At 38.2% G+C, this 27,997-nt stretch overlaps 1 protein-coding gene across 1 annotated transcript in view; it reads left to right on the top strand.

The window, feature by feature from the left end:
* The window catches only part of CNTN5 (contactin 5), a 465,423-nt gene that overhangs the window by 24,247 nt on the left and 413,179 nt on the right, over nt 1-27,997 (top strand). The window contains exons 3-4 of the mRNA XM_028157040.2: nt 5,496-5,619; nt 5,747-5,922. Of these exons, the coding sequence (XP_028012841.2) occupies nt 5,496-5,619; nt 5,747-5,922 (300 nt within the window). The remainder of the gene's footprint in view (nt 1-5,495; nt 5,620-5,746; nt 5,923-27,997) is intronic.

The following is a 27,997-nucleotide window of genomic DNA, read 5'->3' as shown; positions in this document are numbered from 1 at the left end:
TGCCCAGTAGCAGCAGTAAAGGGTGTCAGGCTGGGAGGCACCAGCGCCCAGTGTGAGCCGCGGGATTGCTGGCAAGTGGCGGCGGTTTGGGGGTGGGGGCCTCAGCCGCCCCCAAGCCACAGGATCCCCTGGCAAAGCAGGGCAGCTTGGGGACAGGGGTCTCAGCCATCCCTAAGCCACAGGATCCCCTGGCAAAGTGGGGTGGCTGGGGGGAGGGGGTCTCAGCCGCCCCCAAGCCACAGGATCCCCTGGTAAAGCAGGGCAGCTTGGGGACGGGAGTCTCAGCCACCCCAAAGCCATAGGATCGCTAGCAAGCCGGGGCGGCTGGGGTGCAGGGGTCTCAGCCGCCCCCAAGCCGCAGGATCCCCTGGCTGTGAGGACAGCTTGGGCTGGGGTCTCAGGCCTGCAGAGCCCGGCACCCAAGCCGCAAGATCCCCTGGCCGGGCTGGCTGCCTGGGCTGAGGTCTCATGCCTGCAGGGCCAGGCACCCCCACTGCATGATCACCCAGCCAGTGGCAGCAGCCTGGGCTGGGGTCTCAGGCTGGGAGAGCTGTGCACCCCCACCGTGCTGTCTTCAGGCCAGCGAAGGCAGCCTGGGCTGAAGCCGTGCACCCCCACCAGGCTCTCTGCAGCCAGGCTGAGGCGGCAGCCTGGGCAGGGATCTCAGCCTAGCTTGGCTGAGGTGGCAGCCTGGGCTGGGGTCTCAGCCTGGCCAGGGCTTGATCCCCTTCCAGTGGTGGCAGCCTGGGGTCTCAACCATTGAGTCACACCAGCCAGGCAGATATGGAGGAATCTTAAATGTTTTGTGTTTTTTTTTATAATATATATTTTATTGATTTTTTACAGAGAGGAAGGGAAAGGGGTAGATTGATCAGCTGCCTCCTGCACACTCCCCATTGGGTATGTGCCCCCAACCAAGGTACATGCCCTTGACCAGAATCGAACCTGGGACCCTTGATTCTGCAGGCCAATGCTCTATCCACTGAGTCAAACCAGTTAGGACTGTCCAATATGCTAAAGAAAAAACCCTATCTAATAAAGAGGGAATATGCAAGGGAGGGCATTTGGGGGTGACTGGGGTATCAGGGGAGGGCAGTTAGGCATTGATCAGCCTGGCAGGGGAGTGGTTTGGGGGTGATCAGGCTGGCAGGCAGAGTGGTTAGGGGCAATCAGGAAGGCAGGCAGGCAAGGAGTTGGGAGACAGCAGTCCTAGATTGTGAAAGGGATGTCCGACTGACTGTAAACAGGCAGTCGGACATCCCCAAAGGGTAAGGTAACCAAATTTTAACATTGGTAAAGCAGGACACCATTGATGGGGGGGCGAGGGAGTTCTTTTATATATATATATATATATATATATATATATATATATATATATATATATTTTATTGATTTTTTTACAGAGAGGAAGTGAGAGGGATAGAGAGTTAGAAACATCGATGAGAGAGAAACATCGATCAGCTGCCTCTTGCACACCCCCTACTGGGGATGTGCCCACAACCAAGGTACATGCCCTTGACTGGAATCGAACCTTGGACCCTTGAGTCCGCAGGCTGACAGCTCTATCCACTGAGCCAAACCGGTTTCAGCCCGGGGGGTGGTTCTTGATTAAAAATTTGGTCTATATTGCTTTTGGTTTTTTTAATAAAAGGAAATTCACTTCTTAGATCATCATTGAATTTGCATCCTCTTTTCTTACTCATTATGTTAAAAATCTAAAAAAAAAAATTAAAATTATATTATGAATTATTATATACATATTGTTTAAAAACACAGTAAGTAGGTACATAATTACATGAACATATTTTATTGTTAGTTTATAAATTAAATTAATTTGATTGTTATAAAGTAACTATATTTTTAAAATTATTTTAATCCTATATTTCTTTCTAAATAATAACAATATTAACTTGTATTATTTTTCCTCTGAATTTGCCGTAACGTAAGTTGTAAGTGTCACTTTCAAGGCCGGCACTAGACTTTTTGCCGCCACTATAAAATATAAATAATTTGAGTACTGTCTGCTAAATTCAAGAAAATTTATGTATTTATGAAATAAATAAATAAATAACTTACCTAAATTATCTGAATAGCTGATTTGTAATGACATCACTTGTTTAACTAGCTTAGTAGCACGCAGTACGATGTGTATTATCTGAGAGACAGTTACAAAATGTTTTTGTCGTTGCCAATCCCAAAAAATGCCATTGTTCATTAAGTCCAAACAATGGTGGTCGAATTCTAACAACTGATCAAGAATGCGAACTTTGATAAGCAGTTCTCGATAATCAGTTCTCAACAATTATTTGTTATTATTAAAGTTTAACATTATAAAATTAACAAAAATAATATAAAACTCATATCCTGGCTAAATAGCCACATGGCCGCCGAAAACCGTATATTTCCTTCCCGTTCTCCCACCGTTCCCTAGCTTGTCGTGTATTCTTTCCAAAAATCGGGACTTTTTTAACCCTTTGCACTCGCTTGCTTTTTTCTTTATTCCTTTATTCTACTCGGGATTTAATTTTTTAAATACCCCAGATTTTACAAAGCACGGCAGTAGAATAAAAATCTGGAGTTTCTTTTCATACAAACTTATTTATTTGGATTTTTTTATATTTTAAATTATTGATACATTCAAAGAGTATAAAAAGAGCTGCTACTGATGCTAACCGTGTCGAGTCACACTCGACATCCGAGTGCAAAAGGTTAAAACGCCACGGGACTCGGGACAAATTGTTAAAAATCGGGACTGTCCCACCAAAAGCTGGACATCTGGTCACTTTACCCAAGGGGTCCCAGATTGGAGAGGGTGCAGGTTGGGCTGAGAGACACCCCCCCTGCCCCGTGCACGAATTTCGTGCACCAGGCCTCTAGTAGTGAAATATAGAGGCAACTGAAAAGATAGGAACACAGCAACCACATTTAAAAAATTCAAACAAATATGAAAAGAATAAAAGTATAAACGTTTTTACAGAGATGATAAATAAGACTAACAAATCCAAGCTATGCCTAGGTCAGTGGTTGGCAAACCACGGCTCAGGAGCCACATGCGGCTCTTTGGCCCCTTGAGTATGGCTCTTCCACAAAATACCATGGCCTGGGCAAGTCAATTTTGAAGAAGTGGTAGTAGAAGAAGTTTAAATTTAAAAAATTTGGCTCTCAAAAGAAATTTCAATCGTTGTACTGTTGATATTTGGCTCTGTTGACTAATGAGTTTGCTGACCACTGGCCTAGGTGATATAAGGTGAAAAGAACAAAGGAAAAAGATTTGTTCTTGAAAAAAGAAATTCTTGAACCTGCAAGCTATACAAAATGACACGAATATATATCTAGCAAAATTCTTGAAATTAAAGGATGAGGAAAAAGGCCTATGGGCATCCAGGCATAAACTCCAGTCCCTGGGGAGTGAAGAAAGTCAGTCTAGAATTCAGACATCACCATGGTAATATTAAACGTGAACAGAGAGAGAGAGTGGAAGGATATCTATAGTCATTAATAGTGAATGCCTAATTTGACACCCAGTCAAGTTTTCTTTTAGTTATAAAGACAACAAATTGATATTCTTAACCATATAACAAGGAATATAGCATACATGATCTTTAAATTGGGGGAAAAAAATAGGAAGCAGAAATGGAAACCCATAATGAAAAGACATAATAAATGTTTAATATCATAATAGGTAATAACTATGAATAAAAAACCATGTGAACTGTGATTAACAAACAAAACTGAGAAAATTTAGGAAATAAAGTGGGGAGAAGTGAGAAAAAGGATGCTGATTTCATCATTCTTTGTAGCAGAGAAACAAAAATCATTTTAAAACTGAAACAATCCTCTTCTGAAGAAAATACACTTGAAATAGAATCTAATATTTCACAGATAATAACCACTAGCATTTTAAGTTCAGCCATCTACAAATATTTGTAGTCTGTTCATTAAAAGTCCGTTCAAGAAAAAACACACTCAAAAACATTAGCCCTATGAAAAATTAACATTGTGTGTGATGGCATCTGCCTGTTACACAACTATCTCAAAGATTTCTACCATGTTAAGTAAAGATTTTGATTTATTGATTATCATGATCTTTGTGTTGATTTACCGTCATGTAAGTTTTGAAGTCTATCTACTCAAGTTACAAATCCATCAAGCTAAAAATTGCAAAGTGTAAGGACATTGCTTTAAGCAATAAATGTATTATCTTTATTAATAGACGGACTCATGATTATAGAAGAAGTAGAGGCTCGATGCACAAAAATTCGTGCAAGAGTAGGCCTTCCTTCCCCAGGCTTCTGGCACTGGCTTCCCTCTGGCACCCAGATCCGGGGCTGCTTCCCTCCTATGGCCGCTGGCAGGCACCTGGGACCCGTGCTGGCTTCCCTTGGGCTGCCCGCAGGCACCCTGGATCCAGCTGGCTTCCCTCTGGCCCTGACTTCGTCAGGAAGGACATCCAGAATGATGTCCAGAAGACGTCTGGTCTATTTAGCATATTACCCTTTTATTATTAAAGATAAATCAACAATATTCTCAGAGATAGTATCATCATTGATTACTCTTTGCTGGGAATTGGTGCACTCTACCTAGACACATGCTTTTTCACCCCTTACAATGAACTTTATTTCTAAGAGAAAAATGAGAGAGAGAAAGGATGAGAGAGTGCACGCTGAGATACTTTTGGAGTTGACAATGAACAACAAAGAGATATGGAGTATGGACAGTCATAATAGAATAAATGTTCAGACTAGTCACTTGTTTTTCAGTCCATAATTTAGCAAGTCTTTCCCCTCTGCTATTCTCCAGAATGACAATCTTTTATACCTCTTGTCTGTTTTGACATTTTTCAGAACATAAGATTTGACACCAAAGAATCTTAGTTAAAATCAACTATTTAGTCTGTGGTTAATTTTGCAGAAGTCTATCAGAACCTCAGAGTTTTCATCTTTGAATTAGAAATAATTCTCTCTACACTTTAGCATTATCACCACTAAGTAGTGCTTGATTGAATAAGTGAAAAAAGGAATATATGAAGAATGCATAAGGGCCGATGTTTTTATATCCGCAGCATCTAAGTAATAACACAATATTAATTCATATATTTTTTCTTTATTGTATATTATTTTTAACATTCTAAGAGCTTACAAACTTTTAGGTTTTTAAAATAATGTTTTTGTTTAGTGTTATTCACATAATAATACTCTGCTTTAGGTGAATATAAAGATATATATTTTAAAATATACAAAAGTAATGCTTGAAATGCTTGTTTTCCATTATATATATCCTATTTTTATGAGAATTCTCAGTCAACTACAAAAAATCTATTTAAATCTCTACAATCTACTAAAACAATATAATTTCATAGCTAACCCTTTCTTTTGGTAATATGCATTGAGTACAAGGAAAAAGCAAGAATTTTGAATGCAAACATAATTGAGAAAAAAAACACATGTCTTGATATTTCAAGAAATTTTAAAGTGTATCTATCTTGGTCCTTACAGAAAGTGTGGACTATGGGCCAGTGTTTGTGCAAGAACCAGATGATATAATTTTCCCAACTGATTCTGATGAAAAGAAAGTAGCACTGAATTGTGAAGTTCGTGGCAATCCAGTCCCCAATTACAGGTAGAAATTCACTGTTACTTATTTTACCTAAGTCTTAAAAATTCCCTTCAATGAAATTCTGACACTCCCAGGGAGTATTATAATGTCTCAAGTCATTTTCACAATTTGTCTTCTGATTTTTCCTTAGATGGCTTCGAAATGGAACAGAAATTGATTTGGAAAGTGATTATCGCTACAGTTTGATCGACGGGACCTTCATTATAAGCAATCCGAGTGAAGCAAGAGATTCTGGCCATTACCAGTGTTTAGCAGCCAACACTTTGGGAAGTATTCTTAGTAGAGAGGCCGTACTTCAGTTTGCCTGTGAGTAAAGTTTATGTGTTTTTTCTGTGTGTATATATGTAATTTCAAAGTTATGCAAAAGCCTAAAACCTCAGATTTTAAAACAGTAGAAAAATCTTGGTAAGGATTAAAACTAGAAAAACAATGCCTTTCTTCCTGAGAGATTTTGAAGTTCCCCGAAATCTTTGCCCTCTTCAAATTTTTAAAATTGATTTTAGGGAGAGAGGCAGGAGAGAGCAAGAGAGCGAGAGAGAGATTGATTTGTTGTTCCACTTATTTATGCATTCATAGGTTGATTCTTGTATGTGCCTTCACCAGGGATCAAACCTGAAAACTTGGCGTATCCGGACAACACTCTAACCAACAGAGCAACCCAGCCAAGGCTGTCCTCTTAAAATACACAACCTTTTAGCCTGGGAGAAAAAAAAATCTTATTCATGAAAGCAGATAGCTTTAGAACTCAAATATCTTTTGAAATCTAGCAAAAAATAGACTTCTAATTCTGTCTGCTTTTTAAAATATCTACTTTCTGCCTCTATTCTTTTACTGTTTATTATAGTGTATTTGCTATAGAATCTTCTGGACATAAAATTGCATAGTATAAAACTTCTGCTTATGGTAGTTAACCAAAGAAATGCCTCTGAAATGCTAATATTTTAGATTCTGACTAGAACTTCCTAACCAGTTTTTCCAATTTTTTTATTAGAGAAAAGATACCATGTGTGATTATATATATATATATATATATATATATATATATATATATATATATATACTATAATATACATTTTCTAAAATAGATCATATATCTAATTAACCAAATGTATTGATTTTAAAACTCTTGCAATTGTTTAACTTGTGATGAGGGCTTACACCAAATTGAGGATAGAGTACAAGGTGAAAAAAATCTTAGTTTTATTTCTTAGTAAGTAATCCTACTTGATTTAAATTCTTGAGGATTACAAATTATAAAATATAGATAGAAGAGTCATGAATCTTTGTGTTAATAATTTATATGTAACTATATTGGCTACATAATTCATCACAAAATGATTTTTAAGTTAAAATTACATCCCAAAGAATGGAATAATTAAGATTTCTCTATACAATCTTCATCACATATTATTTCTAATTAATCAGAGTGCAAATACCCTACTATAGGAGTGTGAAGGACAAAAGGAAAGAAAGAAATGATAATGGATCTGTTTGGAGAACATTGATCTAGGCCTGAGAAAAATCAAAATACTGTCTTTCAAAGTAGATTTGGCTAAGGAGTTTATAAAGGTACTTAACATACCGTATTTTCCTGCGTATAAGACGACTTTTTAACCCAGGAAAATCTTCTATACGCCCAGTCGTCTTATACGCCGGAAAATACGGTACACCAAATATGCCATGATAGTAGCCTAGATATATTGTTTTTATTTTAGAAAATAATTATGTGGTACATCAAAGAACCTAATACTTTTCAGAATATGGATTTAAAAAGTAACTTAATAATACAAAATAATCCTCCTAATTTCTTTTCTGTTCAATAGAGTCTTTTCAGCAAATTCAGACAACATGATATGCAAATATTACTGGCTTATACCTTTTTCTTTGCACTATACAATCTGAGACATATACACTGATTCATAGTAGCCTGTATATCAAATGGGTTATTTTCCTCCCAAAATCAACAGTGGTAGCAAAATAGGTGAAGTTTTCTACATGCTTTAGAGAAGAAATATATTTACTAGAAGAGCCTACATGCCTTTTAAAAATATTTTCATTGAATTTATTGGGGTTACATTGGTTAATAAAATTATATAAGTTTCAAGTGTACAATTCTATAATACATCATCTGTATTGTGTGTTCACCACCCAATGTCAAGATCCTACATGTCTGTATGACTGTGCCTTCCTAGGATTCCTGCAAAGACTAGTCACAGCTATCAAATACTCACCCCCAGCTGCAGTGAGCACATTGGTACCAGCATGTACAGTTCATGACTAGACAAGGAAAGCTCACTGTTATTTATCTATATCTATTATCTATCTATCTATCTATCTATCTATCTATCTATCTATCTATCTATCTATCTATCTATCATCTATCTATCATCTATCTATCTATCTATCTATCTATCTATCTATCATCTGTCTATCTATGCCTGTCTATCAAGCTATCATCTATCATCTATCCTGTACAGCATCAAGCTGATTTGAGATGAGTTTAGAGCAATGTTTGCTTTATTTTTAGCATAAACATCTGGGTAGACATATATATGTATTTGTTGGTAGCATTTATGTCCCTGTGCCTCCCCACACACACTACCCTTGACTCAACATTGTATTCTGGAGGCCATGTGTGTGTGTGTGTGTCACAGCAACCGGTATGCATAAGGTCTGAAACATGCCTGATTGTAGCAGTCAGTCATTTTCATAGGGAAGGTCACTCCTGCCTCAAAATTAGTCCCCCACTAGATATCATGTATATACTGATGATATAAAAATTAATTTCTTTAGGTTTAGTTTTATCTTTTTTCCAGATGATATTTGGGAACAAAAATGCAAATATAGATGGTACAGAGAGAGTGAAGAGTCAATCAACTTGCTTTCTAGTATACTTAGGTATGAGCATGGACACTACTGGATGCTAGGAGTCAAGATAGTTGTGTGATTAGGGGCAGAAAATGAGGGAGGAAATTGGTGAGCAAAAGAAAAGTGCCTCTGAAAGGAAGTGAAAGGATAGATACAAAAGTAAAATAACATTAAAAAACAAAACAAACAAACAAAAAACTTTGTGGCAACTTTCCTTTACATTATGATTTTCTATGTCCAGCCTCATAGATCCATAAAACATTAGCTCACTGTTCATTGTTAATAGAATATTTAAAGTTCAAAGGGCTTTTGGGTGGGAGGAACCTCATTACTCTTGACACATTTTAAAGCTGAAATCATTAATTGTTTATTTCTATCAACCACTATATGTAAAAATTTAAATATTCATTACACAACTAATATTTTAAGACTTAGTAAATTTAAATAATTATTAAAGCCTATTTAATCAAATTACATATTCAAATCTAATACATGAGTCTATTGTTTTAAATGTCATAAAATTTGACAAAACTGGTAAATTATCAAAATTATTATTAATCTTTTCATTAATATTTATAACTAAACTCTGCTTATTCTTGAGTTATACTTTTACTAGAGGCCCGGTACATGAATTTGTGCACGGGTGGGGTCCCTCGGCATAGCCGGGGATCAGAGGCAATCTGGGCTGTCTCGCCTGGTCCCTATTGGGGCGATCGGGCCTGCTGGCTGGGGGAGGGAGGACCATGGGAGATTTGCCGGCCAGCCCCTTGATCGGGGCTGATGGGGGCCAGCCAATGGGCGGCAGGACTGTGGGATGTTGGCCGGCTGGGGGAGAGACTGTGGGAGGTTGGCTGGCTGCGGGAGGTTGGCTGTGGGAGCACACTGACCACCAGGGGACAGCTCCTGAATTGAGCGTCTTCCCTCTGGTGGTCAGTGTGTGTCACAGCAACCGGTTGTTCAGTGGTTCAGTCATCCGGTTGCTTAGACTTTTAAATATATAGATACTTTACTCAGTTTACAACAATTTTGTTATGTACATATTTTTACTTTTTATACATTAATGTTATCATACACACACACACACACACACACACACACACACACATATATATATATACAACAACTTCATCAAATACGTTTCTCTACTGTGACCTTCAAACATAAAATAGAAAAGAGGATCATATTACCCAATCTAGAGTCAGTTTCTGAATTATCAGCCAATTGAAATGTGGTTGCTTCATTCAGAAATGAGACCTCTTTAATAGACTCAGCCTCTTATAATTCGAATGTTATTTTTGTTTTATCAGTGATATTTTAAATCTATAGCTTTTACATAGGCTTTTGCCTTTTGGAATATTACATTTGCTTAACATGATGTGATTCTAAGACCTATTGTACAATGTTAAATAAACATTAGATGGGTCTCTTCTAAATATATTTCTAGCAAAAGGTACTAATCTATATTATAAATAGATATATATTTATTAAATATAATAAAATATAAACATATCTTATTAGAGTCATCTTTCCTTTGCATGAAAATTACATATATATTATAGACACACACATGCATAATATTAAACTCTATGATTCTGAGTAATAGATTTGCTTGAATGTTTGCAGATTCAACTTGTTTATATGCATATGCAAATTGTCAAATTTGTCTACTGTGACTCTTTTAGTTCTGGCTTCTTTGTCCTCTTATTAACCAGAAATATATTTTAAAATATTCTAGCTTTCTTCTAATTACATCTTGATCCACTACCCACCCCCCAAGTCAAGCCTAGATGTAGCTACTTCATAATGTTATAGAAACAAAAATCTAGGTGCTATAAGGGCATATAAAATTGTTTCAGATAAGTTCTGGTGGTGGTTAGGATGACATTACTAAAATAGTTTAGTAAAAGAGATTTTTAAAAATCTTTTTACAAAAGTCTTGAGTTTATATTAGTAGCTTATACAAGAGTAGGCAAAAGAAGGTTTATAGTTGTTCACATGGAGCATAATACAATAATTAATAAATAATAATACAAAAATAAACTGAGTTTTATGTACTCACAGCTATAAACCTACTTTTGCCCAGCCCAGTATTTATTGAATACTTACTTTTGTGGCAGAAATGTTTTAAAATACATTAACTCATTTCATCCTCATAACCAAAGTAGGTTGTTATTTTATAAAATGTAAATCCATTTTATAGATGATATATCTTATTTAACTATAGTGATACTCAATCTTTTCCTATTATAACATAAATAGGTATTATATTCACTTTATGACATACTAAATTTAATTTTCAATTCCTCTCTCAAACTATAATTATATTACAATCTTTATAAAAGATTTCTTCACCAAACACCATTTTATATTTAATTTATTAATACCTGCATGATATAACAAAAATAAATAGTAGTAACAAAAATAAGTATGTAATCATTATGTCTTTCTTCTCATTGTTCAAATTTAGTAAATAAACCACTTTCTTAATTTTTCGAATTAAGTAGATCTTTTTATAAATCTGGAATTTGGGGACTTACAATAACTTTGCTATATAATTATTTTTTTCTTAATATCATATTAATTATTTTGATAAATATTTCTCCTTATAATTAAAAAATAATTGGATGATACATGGTTAGGACCTGGAAAGTTAAATTAACTAAATGAATTTGAGACAAGACAAAGATTATTGTGGCTATTATCAAAAACTGACAATATTGTCATAGATTGTGGGTTTTGAAGAGAATGGTGGTAAGAAAGTGAGTGTAGGCACCTTTTCCTGGTGATTTAGCAATAGTAAGTTATACCTAGTATGTGGAAAAATTAAGTTAAATATAAGACAAATTTAGTATATTTTAAAGCTCTTTTCCAATTGATTTTTCACTCAACATATTAACACATGCAAAATAGCATATATATATATATATATATATATATATATATGTGTGTGTGTGTGTGTGTGTGTGTGTGTATGTATATATAATATTTATTTTAATAATATATTTATCTTAACATCATTCCAAACGTGAATTATATGACTTGCTATATAAAATTATGTACTACAATAAATAAATCCTATATAATAAAAGCCTAATATTCTAAGTGTCCTGTCAACCGGTCAGCTGTTCAACCAATCAAAGCGTAATATGCTAATGATATTCTAAAGCCACTCAACTGCTCGCTATGACGGGCACTGACTACCAGGGGGCAGACAGTTGACTGGTTGACCCATCGCTATGATGTGCACTGACCACCAGGGGGCAGACAGTTGACCGGTCGACCAGTCGCTATTACGTGCACTAACCACTAGGAGGCAGACGCTCTGACTGGTAGGTTAGCTTGCTGCTGGGGTCTGGCCAATCGGAACTGAGTGAGATGGGCTGGACATGCCCTAGAGCCCTCCCGCGGTCCCTCCCCAGCTGGCCAGCTTCCCACATCTCTCCCTGGCCCCAATCGTGCACCGGTGGGGTCCCTTGGCCTGGCCTGTGCCCTCTCATAATACAGGACCCCTCGGGGGATGTCAGAGAGCTGGTTTCAGCTCTATCCTGCAGGCCAGGCCGAGGGACCCCTCTAGTCCTATCTAATAAAGAGGGAATATGCAAATTGACCGGCATGCCATCACAAAGATGGCGGCCCCCATAGCCACAAGATGGTGGCACTCAGTCCCCTCAGCCCTGCCAGAGTCTCCCAGTCCTTTCAGCCCAGCTGGGGGGGGGGGGAGGGACGGCAGGCACACGGTGCGGCCAGACCTGCCCTCAGCGCCCCAGCCGCCCAGGGCCAGCCTGAGGCGCAGGCAAGCCTTGGATGGCAGCTGCCCAGCCGACGCCCAAGGCGCAGGCAAGCTTCGGATGTTGGCTGCCCAGCCACCTAGGGCTGCCTGAGGCTCAGGTAACGAGGGCTGGCCGAGGCTTGTGCTGCCGGCAGTGGCAGCAGCAGAGGTGTGATGGGGCATCGCCTTCCCCTGATCGCCGGTCACCTCCTGCCCCTGAGGGCTTCTGGACTGTGAGAGGGGGCAGGCCGGGCTGAGGGACCTCCCCAACCCCTCCAGTGCATGAATTTTTATGCACCGGGCCTCTAGTATGTAAATAAGTAAACAGAGTACCAAGAAAAACAATGCTTTTCTTAGTAAGAGGTCAAGATAGTGTAGGCCATAATGTCTCATAATTATTGTGATCAAAACATAAATACTGCTTAGGAATCCAGTGGTCAGAACAAAAGGAAAAATACAAACATTTAAAGGACTCTAATTTTCCCCAAGTTTCTGAAGAGAAGAAAATCTTTTCTTGACATTTAATTGTCATAGAAGTTTCTCATTTGAGGCTTTATATAGAGATCATAACAACATCCCTACATCACTTCAATAGCAAGTTTAATTAGCCTGACATAAAACCAAACCAATTCTTTAAATGTAACTAGAATTTAATCATGAAGCTATTCACTGCATTCATTTATAAATCCTTTTCTAAATTTTGATCTAAGCAGCTAATGGATTTGAGCAGCTGCTGCATCCTGGTTCATCTTCCCCTTTTAACCTACCCCTCATATGTCTAAATGTCTATCCATGAGGATCTTTTACTTAAACGAATACTTATAAACATGTCTCAGCTCAGTCAATGTTAATAATGTACTATTGCATTAATAAATACATACCTCATTGGGGTATAATAAAAATTAATGAGGTGGAGAAGCCATGCCTGTGAACTGTTTTTTAAGTTCAGAAAGAAAGACATAAATAAACACAAAGTTGGTGTATTATTGCTAGTGATTATTGTTACTGGTTATCAATAAGATTTTTTTTACAAAGTATGTTTTATTCTGGTAGCTTATGTTCATCCTAAGGATAATTTCCTCACCTAGTATAATGATTTCTCTTCAGTGACAAGCAAGGATACATCATTTAAAACTTTGTCACTAGATTAGCTTATTACCATGCTGATGAGAATTTTGAATTGATAATGTGACACTACACATTCTTAAACATCCTTCAGAAATCCAAAGCTCATAGCAGTCTCTCCAAAGTTTGGATTTTTAGAAATAATTCATACCAGCAAGTCAAACATAAAATGAATCAAGAATAAAATCTCCTTATGCTGCCTCTTGCTTCAAAAATAACTTTATATGCCATCCCTGGTAAACTGATAGTTCATATCTAAACTCAAATATATTGCTTTTCAGGGCATTTAGATTATTTCTATTCAGACTATTTCCTTAGTTTCCTTAAGCAGTTGATTAAAATAACCTCCTTAACTCTTAGAGAGATTATATGATTTTTATAGACTTTGTATTTAAGCCCTTTTATTTAACCTTTCATTTTTATACAAAACTCAAAAATTACTTCTCTGGTTTTTTCATAACTTTTTCTCCTAAAGTAATATTGTTCTTAGATTTTAAAAGCACATTTTACTAGCATTTAACATCCATGGAAATTATTTGAATAATTGCTAATTCCACAGAATATCCAAAGCTTGGTTTCATTATTCTGAGGCTTTATACATAATAACTCCATTGAAGCATTTGAAAATTAATTGACTTGAGTGAGTCACTTTGGCATGGATGATTTTATTATTTGTAAAAGTATCCAATTTTATTGCAAAACTAGAGGCTGATGCACAAAATTCGTGGAAGGGGCTCAACTTTTGCAGCCCTGGTTGCCTCGGCTGGCCCTTGCAGCCCTGGCTTCATCCGGAAGGTTATCAGAAGGACGTCTGGAAGGTTGTTCGGCTGTTCAGTCTAATTACCATATTAGCTCTTTATTATATAGGATAAGTTAACATTAGTTTGCATCCCTTCTATAAACAACACAACTTTTTTTTTTACAAAGTTATTACTCAATATGGTTTGTCTTTCTTTAAAAAGATAATTATTCTGATCATACAGATATAGTAACTGTGTGTGTAAGGCCTCTTGACAAACAACGGTATGGATTCTTTAAGAGTGCACATTTTTAAATTAAAAATACATAATTTTATGCTTTAGAGACCAGTTATAATCCTATATAATAAAAAGCCTAATATGCTAAGTCTCCGGTCGTCCAGTTGGCCTTTCAACCAATCAAAGCATAATATGCTAATGATATGCTAAGGCTGCTCCATTGCTTGCTATGACATGCACTGCTCACCAGGGGGCAGATGCTCTGACCAGTAGGTTAGCTTGCTGCTGGGGTCGGAATGATTGGGACTGACTGAGACAGGCCGGACATGCCCTGGAGCCCTCCTGCAGCCCCTCCCCGGCTGGCCAATTTTCCACTTCCCTCCTCGGCCCCGATCGTCCACCGGTGGGGTCCCTTGGCCTGGCCTGCGCCCTTTTGCAATCTGGGACCCCTCGGGGTAAGTTGGAGAGCTGTTTCGGCAGAACAAACAGTTGCTATGACACACACTAACCACCAGGGGGCAGACGCTCAACACAGGAGCTGCCTCCTGGTGATCAGTGCATTCCCACAGCGGGAGCGCCACTCAGCCAGAAGATGGGCTCATGGCTGGTGAGCTCAGCAGTGGTGGTGGGAGCCTCTCCTGCCTCTATTGGCAGCACGAAGGATGTCTAACTGACGGCTGGGGAGCAGGCCTAATTTGTCAGTTAAACATCCTCTGAGGGCTCCTGGACTATGAGAGGGCACAGGCCAGGCTGAGGGACCACTTCAAGTGCACGAATTTCATGCACCGGGCTGCTAGTAAGTGAATTAAAGTTGAAATCTGTGGCATATTGTTCTCAAATCCTTAATTCTATGACATAACATAACTTTATAAGTATTTTACTTATTAAAGTAAATCTGAACACAATTTTATGGAAATTCTGGGCTCCTCTACTAGTTTCTAGAAATGGAGTAAGGCAGTTCTACACTCACACTGTGTGAAGTAACCCAGAAAGATCAATATCAGGGAGTATACAAATCCTATGACTCATCACTCATACCCATTTGCTTAATTCACTGCTTCCTAATCCTTAGCAGAGTATCTTCAGAAACCTTTCCCAGAACAAAAATTCTGAGGCATAGCCCTAACCGGTTTGGCTCAGTGGATAGAGTGTCAGCCTGTGGACTGAAGGGTCCCAGGTTCGATTCTGGTCAAGGGCATGTACCTTGGTTGTGGGCATATCCCCAGTAGGGGGTGTGCAGGAGGCAGCTGATCGATGTTTCTCTCTCATTGATGTTTCTTACTCTCTCCCCCTCTCCCTTCCTCTCTGTAAAAAATCAATAAAATATATATTTTTAAAAAATTCTGAGGCATAAAAGTATAATGGAGTTTTAAATAGTGCCAGGTTTACTTGATAAAATACTAGTAGTTGCTCCAAATCAGAACAATTTATAATCCAGGTGAATAAAAAGACACTAATATAAAACAAAAACATCAACAATGGGGCAGATATGGAATATGAGTACTTTGTAAAATTATTTTAATCCATAAAAACCCTTTATTTAAGGGACAAGTCAGAATATGCATTAACCAGCCTGGAGTTCTTATGCCTTGATTGAATTTCCACACCAGGTGCTACACATCGTTACTCTTCGTGTATATGGGTGGGATAGATAGATGATAGATCAGATAGATAGATAGATAGATAGATAGATAGATAGATAGATGTTATAGATAGAGATTTATAGATGTGTATCTATACAAATGTTTATATACATGTATGTATGTATGTATGTATGTATGTTTGTAGGTACATAGATTTAATAACAGTAATGCAAGAATAAGTAGTGATTGTTGGAGCACTTAAAAGCCAGGCAAACTATTAAACACGTTCAATGCATCATCACCCTTTTTAATTCTCACATCAACCTTATGAGGGATTTCTATTGACTTGATTTATAAATGGAAAAAATAAATGAAGCACAGGAATGTCAAGTTATTTTTCCAAAGTCACACAGCTAATAGATCTGATTCAGATCCAACTTCAAATTTTATACTTATGATCTTCCGTATTCCACCCTATTTCTTACTTAACCATGCATTCCATTTTTGTTTGGCATATCTGTAGTTATTTTACTCATAGGACATTTACTCAAAATCGGCTCTCTCTTGGGCATTTTTCTAGATGTTAGGGAGCTTTAAATGAACAATGCATATCCACATAGACTTGAGGCTAGCGAAATAAGTACAAATCCCTATATTCCATATCTATTTCCTTAGTTTATATACTCATTATCTTCTGAACTACCAAAAAAATTGCCTACCTGGAACTCCTGTTCATTTTTTCTACTCCTTAACATTTCTTTTCTCCATCCTACCCTAACCGCCCCCCAAATTTCCTTATACTAATTATTTCTGAAATAATCTATATAAAAAAATTCTGACCATGTTGTCCCTGCATAAGTTCCTGATGGCTTACTATAATTGTACAAAGGTTTTTAATGTGCTTTATAACTGTACAGAGGGCATAGATGATCAGAGGGTTGCTCTAAGAATACGTATCCTCTGGAGGTAAAAAGTTAGGAGGCCACTTCAATAATCTAGGTAAAAAGGTCTTAAAATCCTGATGTATCCTATATAATAAAAAGGTAATATGCAAACTGATTGTCTCGCCCTCGCACAAAGATGGCCGCCCCCATGTGGTCACAAGATGACCGATACAAGATGGCCAGCAGGGGAGGGCAGTTGTGGGCAATCAGGCCAGCAGGGGAGGGTAGTTAGGGGTGACCAGGCTGGGAGGGGATGGCAGTTAGGGGTGACCGGGCTGGCAGGGAGGGCAGTTGGGAGTGACCAGGTCTGCAGGGGAGGGAAGTTAGGGGTGACTGGGCCAGCAGGGGAGGGCAGTTGGGGGCAACCAGGCCTGCAGGGGAGGGCAGTTGGGGGTGACCAGACCTGCAGGGGAGGGAGGGCAGTTAGGGGTGACTGGGCTGGCAGGGGAGGGAAAGCAGTTGGGGGAACAAGGCTTGCAGGGGAGGGCAGTTAGGGTCAACCAGGCTGGCAGATGAGGGCAGTTAAGGGTGACCGGGCTGGCAGGGGAGGGCAGTTGGGGGCAACCAGGGGAGGGCAGTTAGGGTCAAACAGGTTGGCAGGGGAGGGCAGCTGTGAGGGACCAGGCCGACAGGGGAGGGCAGTTGGGGGTGACCGGGCTGCCAAAGGAGGGCAATTGGGGGCAATCGGGCCTGCAGGGGAGAGCAGTTGGGGGCAATTGGGCTGGCAGTTAGACGTTGATCAGGCTTGCAGAGGAGTGGTTAGGGCGTGATCAGGCTGGCAGGCAGAAGCGGTTAGGGGCAATCAGGCAGGCAGGTGAGCAGTTGGGAGCCAGTAATTCCAGATTGTGAGAGGGATGTCCGAGGGGTCCCAGATTGGAGAGGGTGCAGGCTGGGCTGAGGGACCCCCACCCCCAATGCACGAATTTCGTGCACTGGGCCTCTAGTTAAGATATAACAGAATAGATATCTGTGGAAGCCTCCAACATAGATGAGCATTTGCTAATGATTGAATGGATGAAGGTGTGAGTGTAAAAACTATGGAACTCGAATGACATCAAGATTGCAAGCTTTGATCAATTAAATTGAACAATTCATAATGTTACATAATAAAGCCACACAGGGAAGAAAATTAAGATTCTGGGAGAATAAAATAATTTCAGTTTGATGTAGTTTTACACTGACTTTCAGGAGAAATACCCAACACTTCAAAATATTGTTTGGTGCTCAGGAAAGGCAGGCCAGGAACTGTCCATAAAACACATTAAGATACTAAATGAATCATAAGGATGTTTCATCAAGAGAAATTATGCTAATTTTTAGGAATATACACATTTCTCTGAAAGGAAGACAGTAAAAGGTAGAAAGAAAGGGGTTAGAGAAGGAAGTAAGAAAAGAATGATTCGAGAGATGCAGGGTAGGGCCAATACTATAAAGTAGAGTGAAATACCATGGCATCTGGGGTTATAATGTGGGAACTTTCACTGCATCAAATGTTATAACACTCATAAAAGGTCTTTGGATTTTGATACCTTTAAAAACCAAGTTTAGTAATGATAGAGGCAAAAATCAGGATCCAAAGCATTAAAGTATAATATAGTGGATATTGATTTTAACCATACCAAAATGATAATGTATAACAGAGTTTTGTTGACATGACATGACAGTGAAATATGATAGTATTTGGGGGTAGAAGGAAGGGAGTCAGTTTAGAGAAACATGTTGAAAATATAAAATAAAGACAGCCTATTTAGTTAAATAAATTTCTTCTTTTCAAATAAGGTATAGGTATCATCAAGACTTTAATCCTCTTCCAGGAAAATATTCTGCCATATAGAAGACACAATGTTGCAAATACCATGTTGAGCTTGAAAAATATTTAGAGTTTAGGCTCTCACCTCTTGGCCTACAGACTTAAAACTAAGTAAAGGATGCTAAAACTAGCCAGAGAGCTACACAATTCTCTAAATATTTTCCCAATCCTTTTAGCACTAATTCTCATTTCATATTCTCTAGAATTTTGATTTTGTTCAATGAAATACAACTATTATATCAAGAGAGGTAGAAACTGCATTGCTATTGTCGTAACTTTGTTACACCCAATGGAAGAATCACATGGTGGTTAGGTTTACCTATATTTTACCCATTCAAAAGATAAATAAAAGGAAAGGAAATAAGAGGAAGAACTTAGAAGGTAACTGTGTTGTTGCTCAGTAGGGTCCAGAAGCTGTGAATTCATGGTCCCAGTTTCTATGCGAATTTCCTGCAGTGCTTTTTGTTTTTGTTTTGACTCAAATTTAGTACTTTGGGCAAATTTGGAGATTTTATTTGGAATTTCCCATTATAAATCCTAACCGGTGTGCTTGTGTTTAAGCAGAAGCTTTTTTAGTTAAAGGCCTCTTCAACTCGTTGCCGTGGGAGCCTTGTTCAAAACTGTAAATGGTTCTGTCTGAACCTGTGGAGGAGGCCCAGATGAACACACCCTAATCATCTTGCACACCTTTGCTGAGGATGTTCTCAGACTCTGGCCATTTAACCTAATCTATAGACTGGATAAGATTGTACTCGTGATGTATATTTATGGTGCTTAGTCTTTAAATTTAGTCCAAGATGGGACCAGGGTGACCTCTCTATGCCACGCTTATGTTCTATCTGTTCTGTGGGACTTACTAGTAAGGGACAAGTATGAACTTTTGAAGTATGGTAACTACTTCATAAACCATCAAGCCTGTCCCTGTGGACATAAAGGTACTTATTTTTTTTCTTTTTAAAAATGATTTTAATAATTACATTTATTTGTTTAAAATTAAGGTATAATTATCATATAACACTGTTAGTTTCAGGTATACAAAATATTGATTCAAAATTTGTATGTATTACTAAATGATCATTTTAGATAGTTACAATTTTTTCTCTTGTGATGAGAATTTTTAAGAGTTACTCTCTTGGCAACTTCCAAAAGTGCAATGCTGTACATTACATCCCCATGTAATATAACGGAAAGTTTGTACCTTTTGATACCCTTTACACATTTCTCTCCTATTCCACCTCTGACCTCTGGCAACTGCCAATCTGTTCTCTTGTTCTCTGTATCTATGAGCTTGTTTATATATATACTAGAGGCCCGGTGCACGAAATTCATGCACGGAGGGGGGTTGTCCCTCAGCCCAGCCTGTATCCTCTCCAATCTGGGACCCCTATGGGATCGGGCCTAAACGGGCAGTCGGACATCCCTCTCACAATCCAGGACTGCTGGCTCCCAACTGCTTGCCTTCCTGCCTTCCTGATTGCCCCTAAACACTTCTGCCTGCCAGCCTGATCACCCCCTAACCACTCCCCTGCCAGCCTGTTTGTCCCCAACTTCCTTCCTCTGCCGGCCTGGTCACCCCTAACTGCCCTCTCCTGCAGGGTTGATCACCTCCAACTGCCCTCCCTTGCAGGCTTGGTCCCTCTCAACTGCCCTCCCTTGCAGGCCAGGTGCCTCCCAACTGTCCTCTCCTGCTGACCATCTTGTGGTGGCCATCTTGTGTCCACATGGGGGCAGGATCTTTGACCACATGGGGGCAGCTATATTGTGTGTTGCAGTGATGATAAATCTTTTGATGATCAAATTACTCTTTTATTAGATAGGATAGAGGCCTGGTACAGGGGTGGGGGCCAGCTGGTTTGCCCTGAAGGGCATCCCAGATCAGGTAGGGGTTCCCTTGGGGTGTGGGGCGGGCTGAGCGAGGGGCCTGTGGTGGTTTGCAGGCCAGCCACGCCCCCTGGCAACCCAAGCAAGGCCCTGGTATCTGGAATTTATTTTCCTTCTACAATTGAAACTTTGTAGCCTGGAGTGGAGCCAAGCCTTGGGCTCCCTCCGAGGCAGGCAGCCATTTGTGTTGGGGTTATAATTGAAACTTTGTTGCCTTAAACGGGTGGGCCCGGCCAGGGTGTGCAGAAAGCTTTGCTTCCCCTGTTGCCGGCGGCAACCCAGGCCTGCTCTCTCAAGCTCCATTCTGCCGCCATTTGTTTGAATTTGTTTACCTTCTATACTTGAAACTGTAGCTTGAGTGGAGGCTTAGGCCTGGCCAGGGCAGGCGGAAAGCTTGGCTTCCTCTGTTACCTAGGAAACCTTGCTCTCTGTGGCTGTAGCCATCTTGGTTTGGGTTAATTTGCATACTCGCTCTGATTGGATGGTGGGCGTGGTTTGTGGGCGTGGCTTGTGGGTGTGTCGGCGGTATGGTCAATTTGCATATTTGTCTATTATTAGATAGGATAGTTGCTGTTTTAGATTTCACCTGTAAGTGATATCATATGGTATTTGTTTGTCTTTGTCTGCCTTAATTAATTTAGCATAATGTCCTTAAGGTCCATCCATTGTCACAAATGGTATTTTTTTTTATATGGCTGAATAATATTGTGTGTATATACCACATTTTCTTTATCTATGCATCCATCAATGGACACTTAGGTTGTTTCCATATCTTAGCTATTATAAATAATGCTGCAGTAAACAAACATTTCAAGGTAGTGGTTTTGTTTTCTTTGGATTAATACCCACAAGTGGAATTGCTGGATTATACGATAGTTCTGTTTTTTATTTTTATTTTTTGAAGAAACTTTATACTGTTTTCCATAGTAGCTGCACCAATTAACATTACCACCAACAGAGGGTTCCTTTTTCTCCACATCCTCACTAACAGTTCCTACTTCCTGTTTTTTCTTTTTAGCCATTCTGGCAGGTGATATCTCATTGCAGTTTTAACTTGCATTTCCCAGATGGTTAGAAATATAGCATCTTTTCAGGTGTACATGTTGGTCATCAGTATGTCTTCTTTGGGAAAATGTCTATTCATATTTTCTGCCAGTTTTTTAATCATATTGTGTGTTTATTTGCTATTGAGTTGTATGAATTCTTTTTAAAAATATTTATTTATTTATTTTAAATTTAAATTCTTTATTGTTTAAAGTATTATATAAGTCTCCTCCCCCCTCTTGACCTCTCCCCTCCCACCCCCACCCTCCAGCACATGTCCTCATGCCCCCATCCTCCTCTCTATCTGTGTCCATTTATATGTTTTGGGTATTAACCCCTTATCATATAATAGTATATGATTTGCAAATATTTTTATACTCTTCAATAGCTTGCCTTTTTATTTTGTTTATGGTTTCCCTTGTTTTACAAAAGCTTTATATTTTGATGTAGTCCCAATGTGGTTTTTTGTTTGTTTTCTTGTTTGTTTGTTTTGTTGCTTTTACTTTGGCGTCAGATTCAAAAAGTCATCAGAAAGGCCTATGGCAAGGAGCTTCCCATCTATGGTTGCTTCTGGGAGTTTTTTGGTTTTAGGTCTTACATTTAAGTCTTTAATACATTTTTAGTATATATTTGAATATGGTGTAAGAGAACCGTCTAGTTTATTTTTAACATACATCTGTCATCCCAATATGATTTATCAAAGAGGCTGTCCTTTTCAATGAATCCTTTGACCTAAATTTATTGATCATATGTGTGTGGGTTTATTTTTGGGCTCTCTATTCTGTCCCATTGATCTAGATGTCTGTTTTATGTATTTAGACAGAGTTACTATTCTTTTTTTTTTTTTTCACTTTTCCTTCTACCCAAGGAACACCAATCTTATCAGCCTCTTTTTAAAAAAATAAGATATTCCAATCCATTCCAGAATAAAGTCTAAACTCCTACTAATGGTCTCAACGCCATATATCACTTAATCTCTGCCAGAGTTTCCAGCTTTGTCTCTAATACTCAAGCTTTAATAAACTATATATAGTCCTCAAAACATTTTATTCTGTATGGGATAGCATATATGTGCTTGTGATGTTCTCCTTATCTGCTGGGCTTCTGTTCAATAACCAACTCTCTCTGCTCTCTGTCTCTCATATATTTGTTTCTTGTTACATTGCATTGCAACAATTTATGACAATCAGCTCTGCTTCCAAAGAGCCAATCTTGAGTTTGAGCACACCACAGACTCTGGAAGACTGTGAATTCATTGAGGGCATATGTCTTATCTCATTTATTGTTTTAGATGAATGCCCAACTGCCAACATGCAACTCCATAGTCAACATTCAGAAAATGTTTGCATAATGAGTAAGTGAATATATGAATGCCCTTCAGCACCACCGTGGCCTTCAAAATGGGTCCCCCCATGAGACCTATGAGAAGAATGATTTCCTAGGAGGTACACACACATTTGTCTCTCACAATTGCAAAAGACAATCAAATAAATGAGAAAATTTATGCGGAGACATTTCATAAATTATGAAGCTTCACACAGAGAGTAGTGAGATTATTACTACATTTGAAATGGATAATAATACCTATATGGAGAGAATTCATACTAATATCAAAACAGGTATTGATGTCCATTTACAACTTAGTAATAATATATTTACATGTTATTTTGAATGCTATTGGTAACATATCTTAATACATATTTTACTAATATGTAATGATATAATAGATGTCTGAGGCAAACTAAGGTATCTCAGAGAAATATGGAAAAGATACCTTGTTTAAAAGAAATTTTGATATGCCCCTTAAAGCAGACAGAAGAAAGCTCTGACTTTTCTTTCTAAACATCATTCTAGAATTCTAGCAACATCTCTCTATTGATCTTGGTAGAAATGAAAGTTTCCAATTCATTCCATAGCTTCATTGGGCTGCAAACACAGAATTAGGACATAGTGATAGAAGTTGTCAAACTAAGGAACAAAACTTGCTCTTAAGTTCTTTGAGAATGTACGTGGAAATGTCATTCTATTTCAGGTGTCAACAGTTAAGGTGTCTCCTCAGTGCCACTGCTATAATTCAGGTCAAAAGAGCCAGAAATAATGGTTTACTGTTTCAGTACATTTTTCAGCCCACCGTAAGAAAAAAAAAAAAAAAAAAAGAGTGCTTACCTTCCAACCGTTAAAGGTAGATGAATTTAGAGCATTGTCTTCCCTAGGTAGTTCACAGGAAATTAAATAACATTTAAAAAGGATCACATCTGTCCCAACAAAATAACCAAAAAATTGTTAGTAAAGAGCATCAAATGAGGTCATTATATCAATTCTGTTTTCATATAGTACATCATCCACCTAAGAAATCACAACTGTAACAGATTTATTTAAATTATAAGACATGCCAATATTTTACTAGTCTTGATTTTTTTAAAATACTCTTAATAGATAAATAAAGTTATATCCTTTCCCATGGCAACATTCTGTGGAAGTTTTTTATTCATTTAATATTGTTATATTTTGTACTTTAAAGATAGTTTCCAAAGTTATTTCTTAAAATGTTCGCTAAATATTTTTTATCTTAGTTGATTTACACATTTTTAGAGCTAAAAAATTTAAGACTAGCTCATAACATAAACAATATAATGAAAATAACCCTAACAACTTGAACAATTTATTTTAAATTTTAGCCATTTATATAGTATTTATATTCATTTATATAAACATTAACAATATTGAATGACAATGCTAACAACAATTGCTAAGACTTATTAAGTGGTTATTATGTGCCAGACACTGGAGTAAGCTTTATACAACTACACTCACATTTAGTCACAAAATCCTATAAATTAGGTATTATCCACATTTAAACATATTAAAACCAAGGAAACTGAAGTAGGTACCTCACTTGCCAAGGACATATAGTTATTGATGAAAACTGAATTTCATGTCTTTTTTTTATCTGACTGTAGACCCATATCTCAGTAAAATAAAGGAATAATATCCCCCTAGTGTTTGTGGAGTTTTTGCATTAAATTACCCAAATGATCATGAGCTTCTACTGAGTTGTCTCACAACCTCTAATTCTGAGATCAAAAATTGAAATGATGAAATCATATATTTTACTTATGGCCATACAGCTCAGATTAAAGATTTGAACTTAATCTGTTTGCTACATCTGCTGTATTTATATAATTTTTGCTTTTAATTTCAGTGTATTCACACAAGATTACTCTTTGGTTTGCTTTATCCCTGGACCTTATATGTTCACCTTGATTATGACAAAGCAATGCCACACAGAGAACATGCATGCCAACTGCTTTACTGTATTGCATTAATATTTTTCCTAATAAATCAAGTGTTGCATTATGTTGAGGACTTCATATTGGTTTTTAGTAATATGCAGGATAACTCAATATAGCTCTAATGATAAGAGATGTTAAATGAATAGAAATCATGCAATTCAACTATCAATATCATCAGGTCACACTTGACTCAGAAGATACATGGAGACTATGGCTGCCTTGTTATGTGGCCTATCAGAGCGGATCTTCCAAAATAAACTCAATTCAGCCTATTGTAATTGTACTCCTATTAGAAGAAGGCCTAGCCTTAGAAATTAGTGCTATCCAGATCCTACTTTAGTTCCAACTATTTTCTGGCACCTGCAATTTAAAGCTATTGTTATTATTTATAACTAAACTAAAATTACTTGAATAGCTAGTAGTATTAAGAAATATTTGTCTACTTTCAAAATTAATGGCCTTAAGTGTCATTCCAATTTCATGATTTCAGTTACCATATTTTGGAAGTACTAGTAATATAAAATTTAAAATATTAATCAAATTACATATAGTATATTTTTTTATTAACATAACCTGGAAAGCACCATACATATGGATAAGACTAAATGAGTATCCTATCTAATAATAGACAAATATGAAAATTGACCATACCTCCAACAAACCCACAAGCCATGCCCACAAGCCACGTCCACCATCCAATCAGAGCGAGTATGCAAATTAACCCAAACCAAGATGGCTACAGCCACAGAGAGCAAGGTTTCCTAGGTAACAGAGGAAGCCAAGCTTTCCACCTGCCCTGGCCAGGCCTAAGCCTCCACTCAAGCTACAAAGTTTCAATTATAGAAGGTAAACAAATTCAAACAAATGGCGGCAGAATGGAGCTTGAGAAAGCAGGCCTGGGTTGCCGCTGGCAACAGGGGAAGCAAAGCTTTCCGCACACCCTGGCCGGGCCCACCCGTTTAAGGCAACAAAGTTTCAATTATAACCCCAACACAAATGGCTGCCTGCCTCGGAGGGAGCCCAAGGCTTGGCTCCACTCCAGGCTACAAAGTTTCAATTGTAGAAGGAAAATAAATTCCAGATACCAGGGCCTCCACTTGGGTTGCCAGGGGGCGTGGCTGGCCTGCAAACCACCACAGGCCCCTCACTCAGGCCGCCCCACAACCCAAGAGAAACCCCACCTGATCCGGGACGCCCTTCAGGGCAAACCAACTGGCCCCCACCCCTGTACCAGGCCTCTATCCTATCTAATAAAAGAGTAATATGCAGATTGATCATCACTGCAACACACAATATAGCTGCCTCCATGTGGTAAAGATCCTGCCCCCATTTGGACATAAGATGGCCACCAGAAGATTGCCAGCATGAGAGGGCAGTTGGGAGGCACCCGGCCTGCAAGGGAGGGCAGTTGAGAGGGACCAAGCCTGCAAGGGAGGGCAGTTGGAGGTGATCAACCCTGCAGGAGAGGGCAGTTAGGGGTGACCAGGTCGGCAGAGGAGGGAAGTTGGGGGCAAACAGGCTGGCAGCAGAGTGGTTAGGGGGTGAACAGGCTGGCAGGCAAAAGCAGTTAGGGGCAATCAGGAAGGCAGGCAGGCAAGCAGTTGAGAGCCAGCAGTCCTGGATTGTGAGAGGGATGTCCGACTCCCCCACCAGGATCGGGCCTAAATGGGCAGTCGGACATCCCTCAAGGGGTCCCATATTGGAGAGGGTACAGGCTGGGCTGAGGGACAACCCTCCTCTGTGCACGAATTTTGTGCACCGGGCCTCTAGCTTAAATATAAAACATAAAAATTAACTGTCAAGTTAATCTTGTTTACCTTTACGACCCTGGCACCTCTACCTCATTTTGAATAATGAAGATTTTATTTGATGTTTCCAAATACATTAAGCATAACTAGGTAAGGACAAATAAAATATTTCAATACATACATTTTTACGTGGTTTTGTTGAACTAGAAATACTTGTCCTTGTCTAGAGTACATTGAAATTGCTCTGCCACAAAATGATATCTTCCAACAGATGTTATTTTTATCCCTGGCCTCTGCCATGGAGAAAAATTATCATCTCCTTATAAAACTATAAAACAGAATTGCTTTTCTTTATTCATAGATTATACTGACTTTGTGGGCCTAGTTCATTCTTAAAATTTATAACCTTAGGGGAAAAAAGAACAAAAAATTTCATGTTAAATAACAAACTTATATTATAATTTAACTTTCTTAATTATTTTTCTTTTACAATAATATTTTAAATATTATATTATTTAGTTTAGAAAATAATTACTGATTATTAATCATAAGTAAGATTTCAAATGGTGAGTCACTAGTAAATGAGAAGACTGGAGGAATACAAGGCCAGACAGATGGCTCAAATAATTAGCTTGAAAAGGATCTTAGATGGCGATGGAAGGAGACTTGACTCGGGTTGGTGAACACACTATACACACACAGATGATGTGGTATAAAACTATGCACCTGAAACCTGTATAATTTTATTAACCAATGTCACCCCAATGAATTCCATAAAAAAATTTTTAAAGGATCTTAGAGGAAAACAGCACAACATTGCATTCTTGCACAATATCATAGCTCATGAGAGAAATATTTATCTCTTAATACCTCATTTAATATCTAAACTGTTTTTTCTCAATGGCATAATATAGGCATGCATGCAACCTGGTGATTAATTTGCCTTAATGATGACAAATTCTAAATGTTGATGTATGGATGTATGTGTGTATGTGTGTGCTTGGTTAAGAAGTGATTTTGACTACACTAAAAAGACTGAATACCCATCTAGGCCATAAAATTGCAGTACTTTCTTATAAAACATTAATCCAAAAAATTAGTAATCAACATTAGCATGAGAAACAAAATTGAAGGTTATGTTATCTAGAGGCCCTTTGTTGTGTTTGAGGCAATATATCTATCCTATTTATGACCTCTCTCCTAATAAGGGGTAAAATAGAAAATATGTTAATTGCTTTTTCTTTCATTAAAGTGGAGACTAATATAATGAGAGAGATAGGATAAAGAAGACAGTTGCTCTCTTTAAAAGAACTAAGTCCATAAGAGCAATTATAAAGTG

Source organism: Eptesicus fuscus, chromosome 13 (assembly GCF_027574615.1).
Source record: "Eptesicus fuscus isolate TK198812 chromosome 13, DD_ASM_mEF_20220401, whole genome shotgun sequence".
In the NCBI taxonomy this organism is placed as follows: Eukaryota; Metazoa; Chordata; class Mammalia; order Chiroptera; family Vespertilionidae; genus Eptesicus; species Eptesicus fuscus.
Note: the sequence above shows the minus strand (reverse complement) of the source record. Positions and strands in the feature narration are given on the sequence as shown.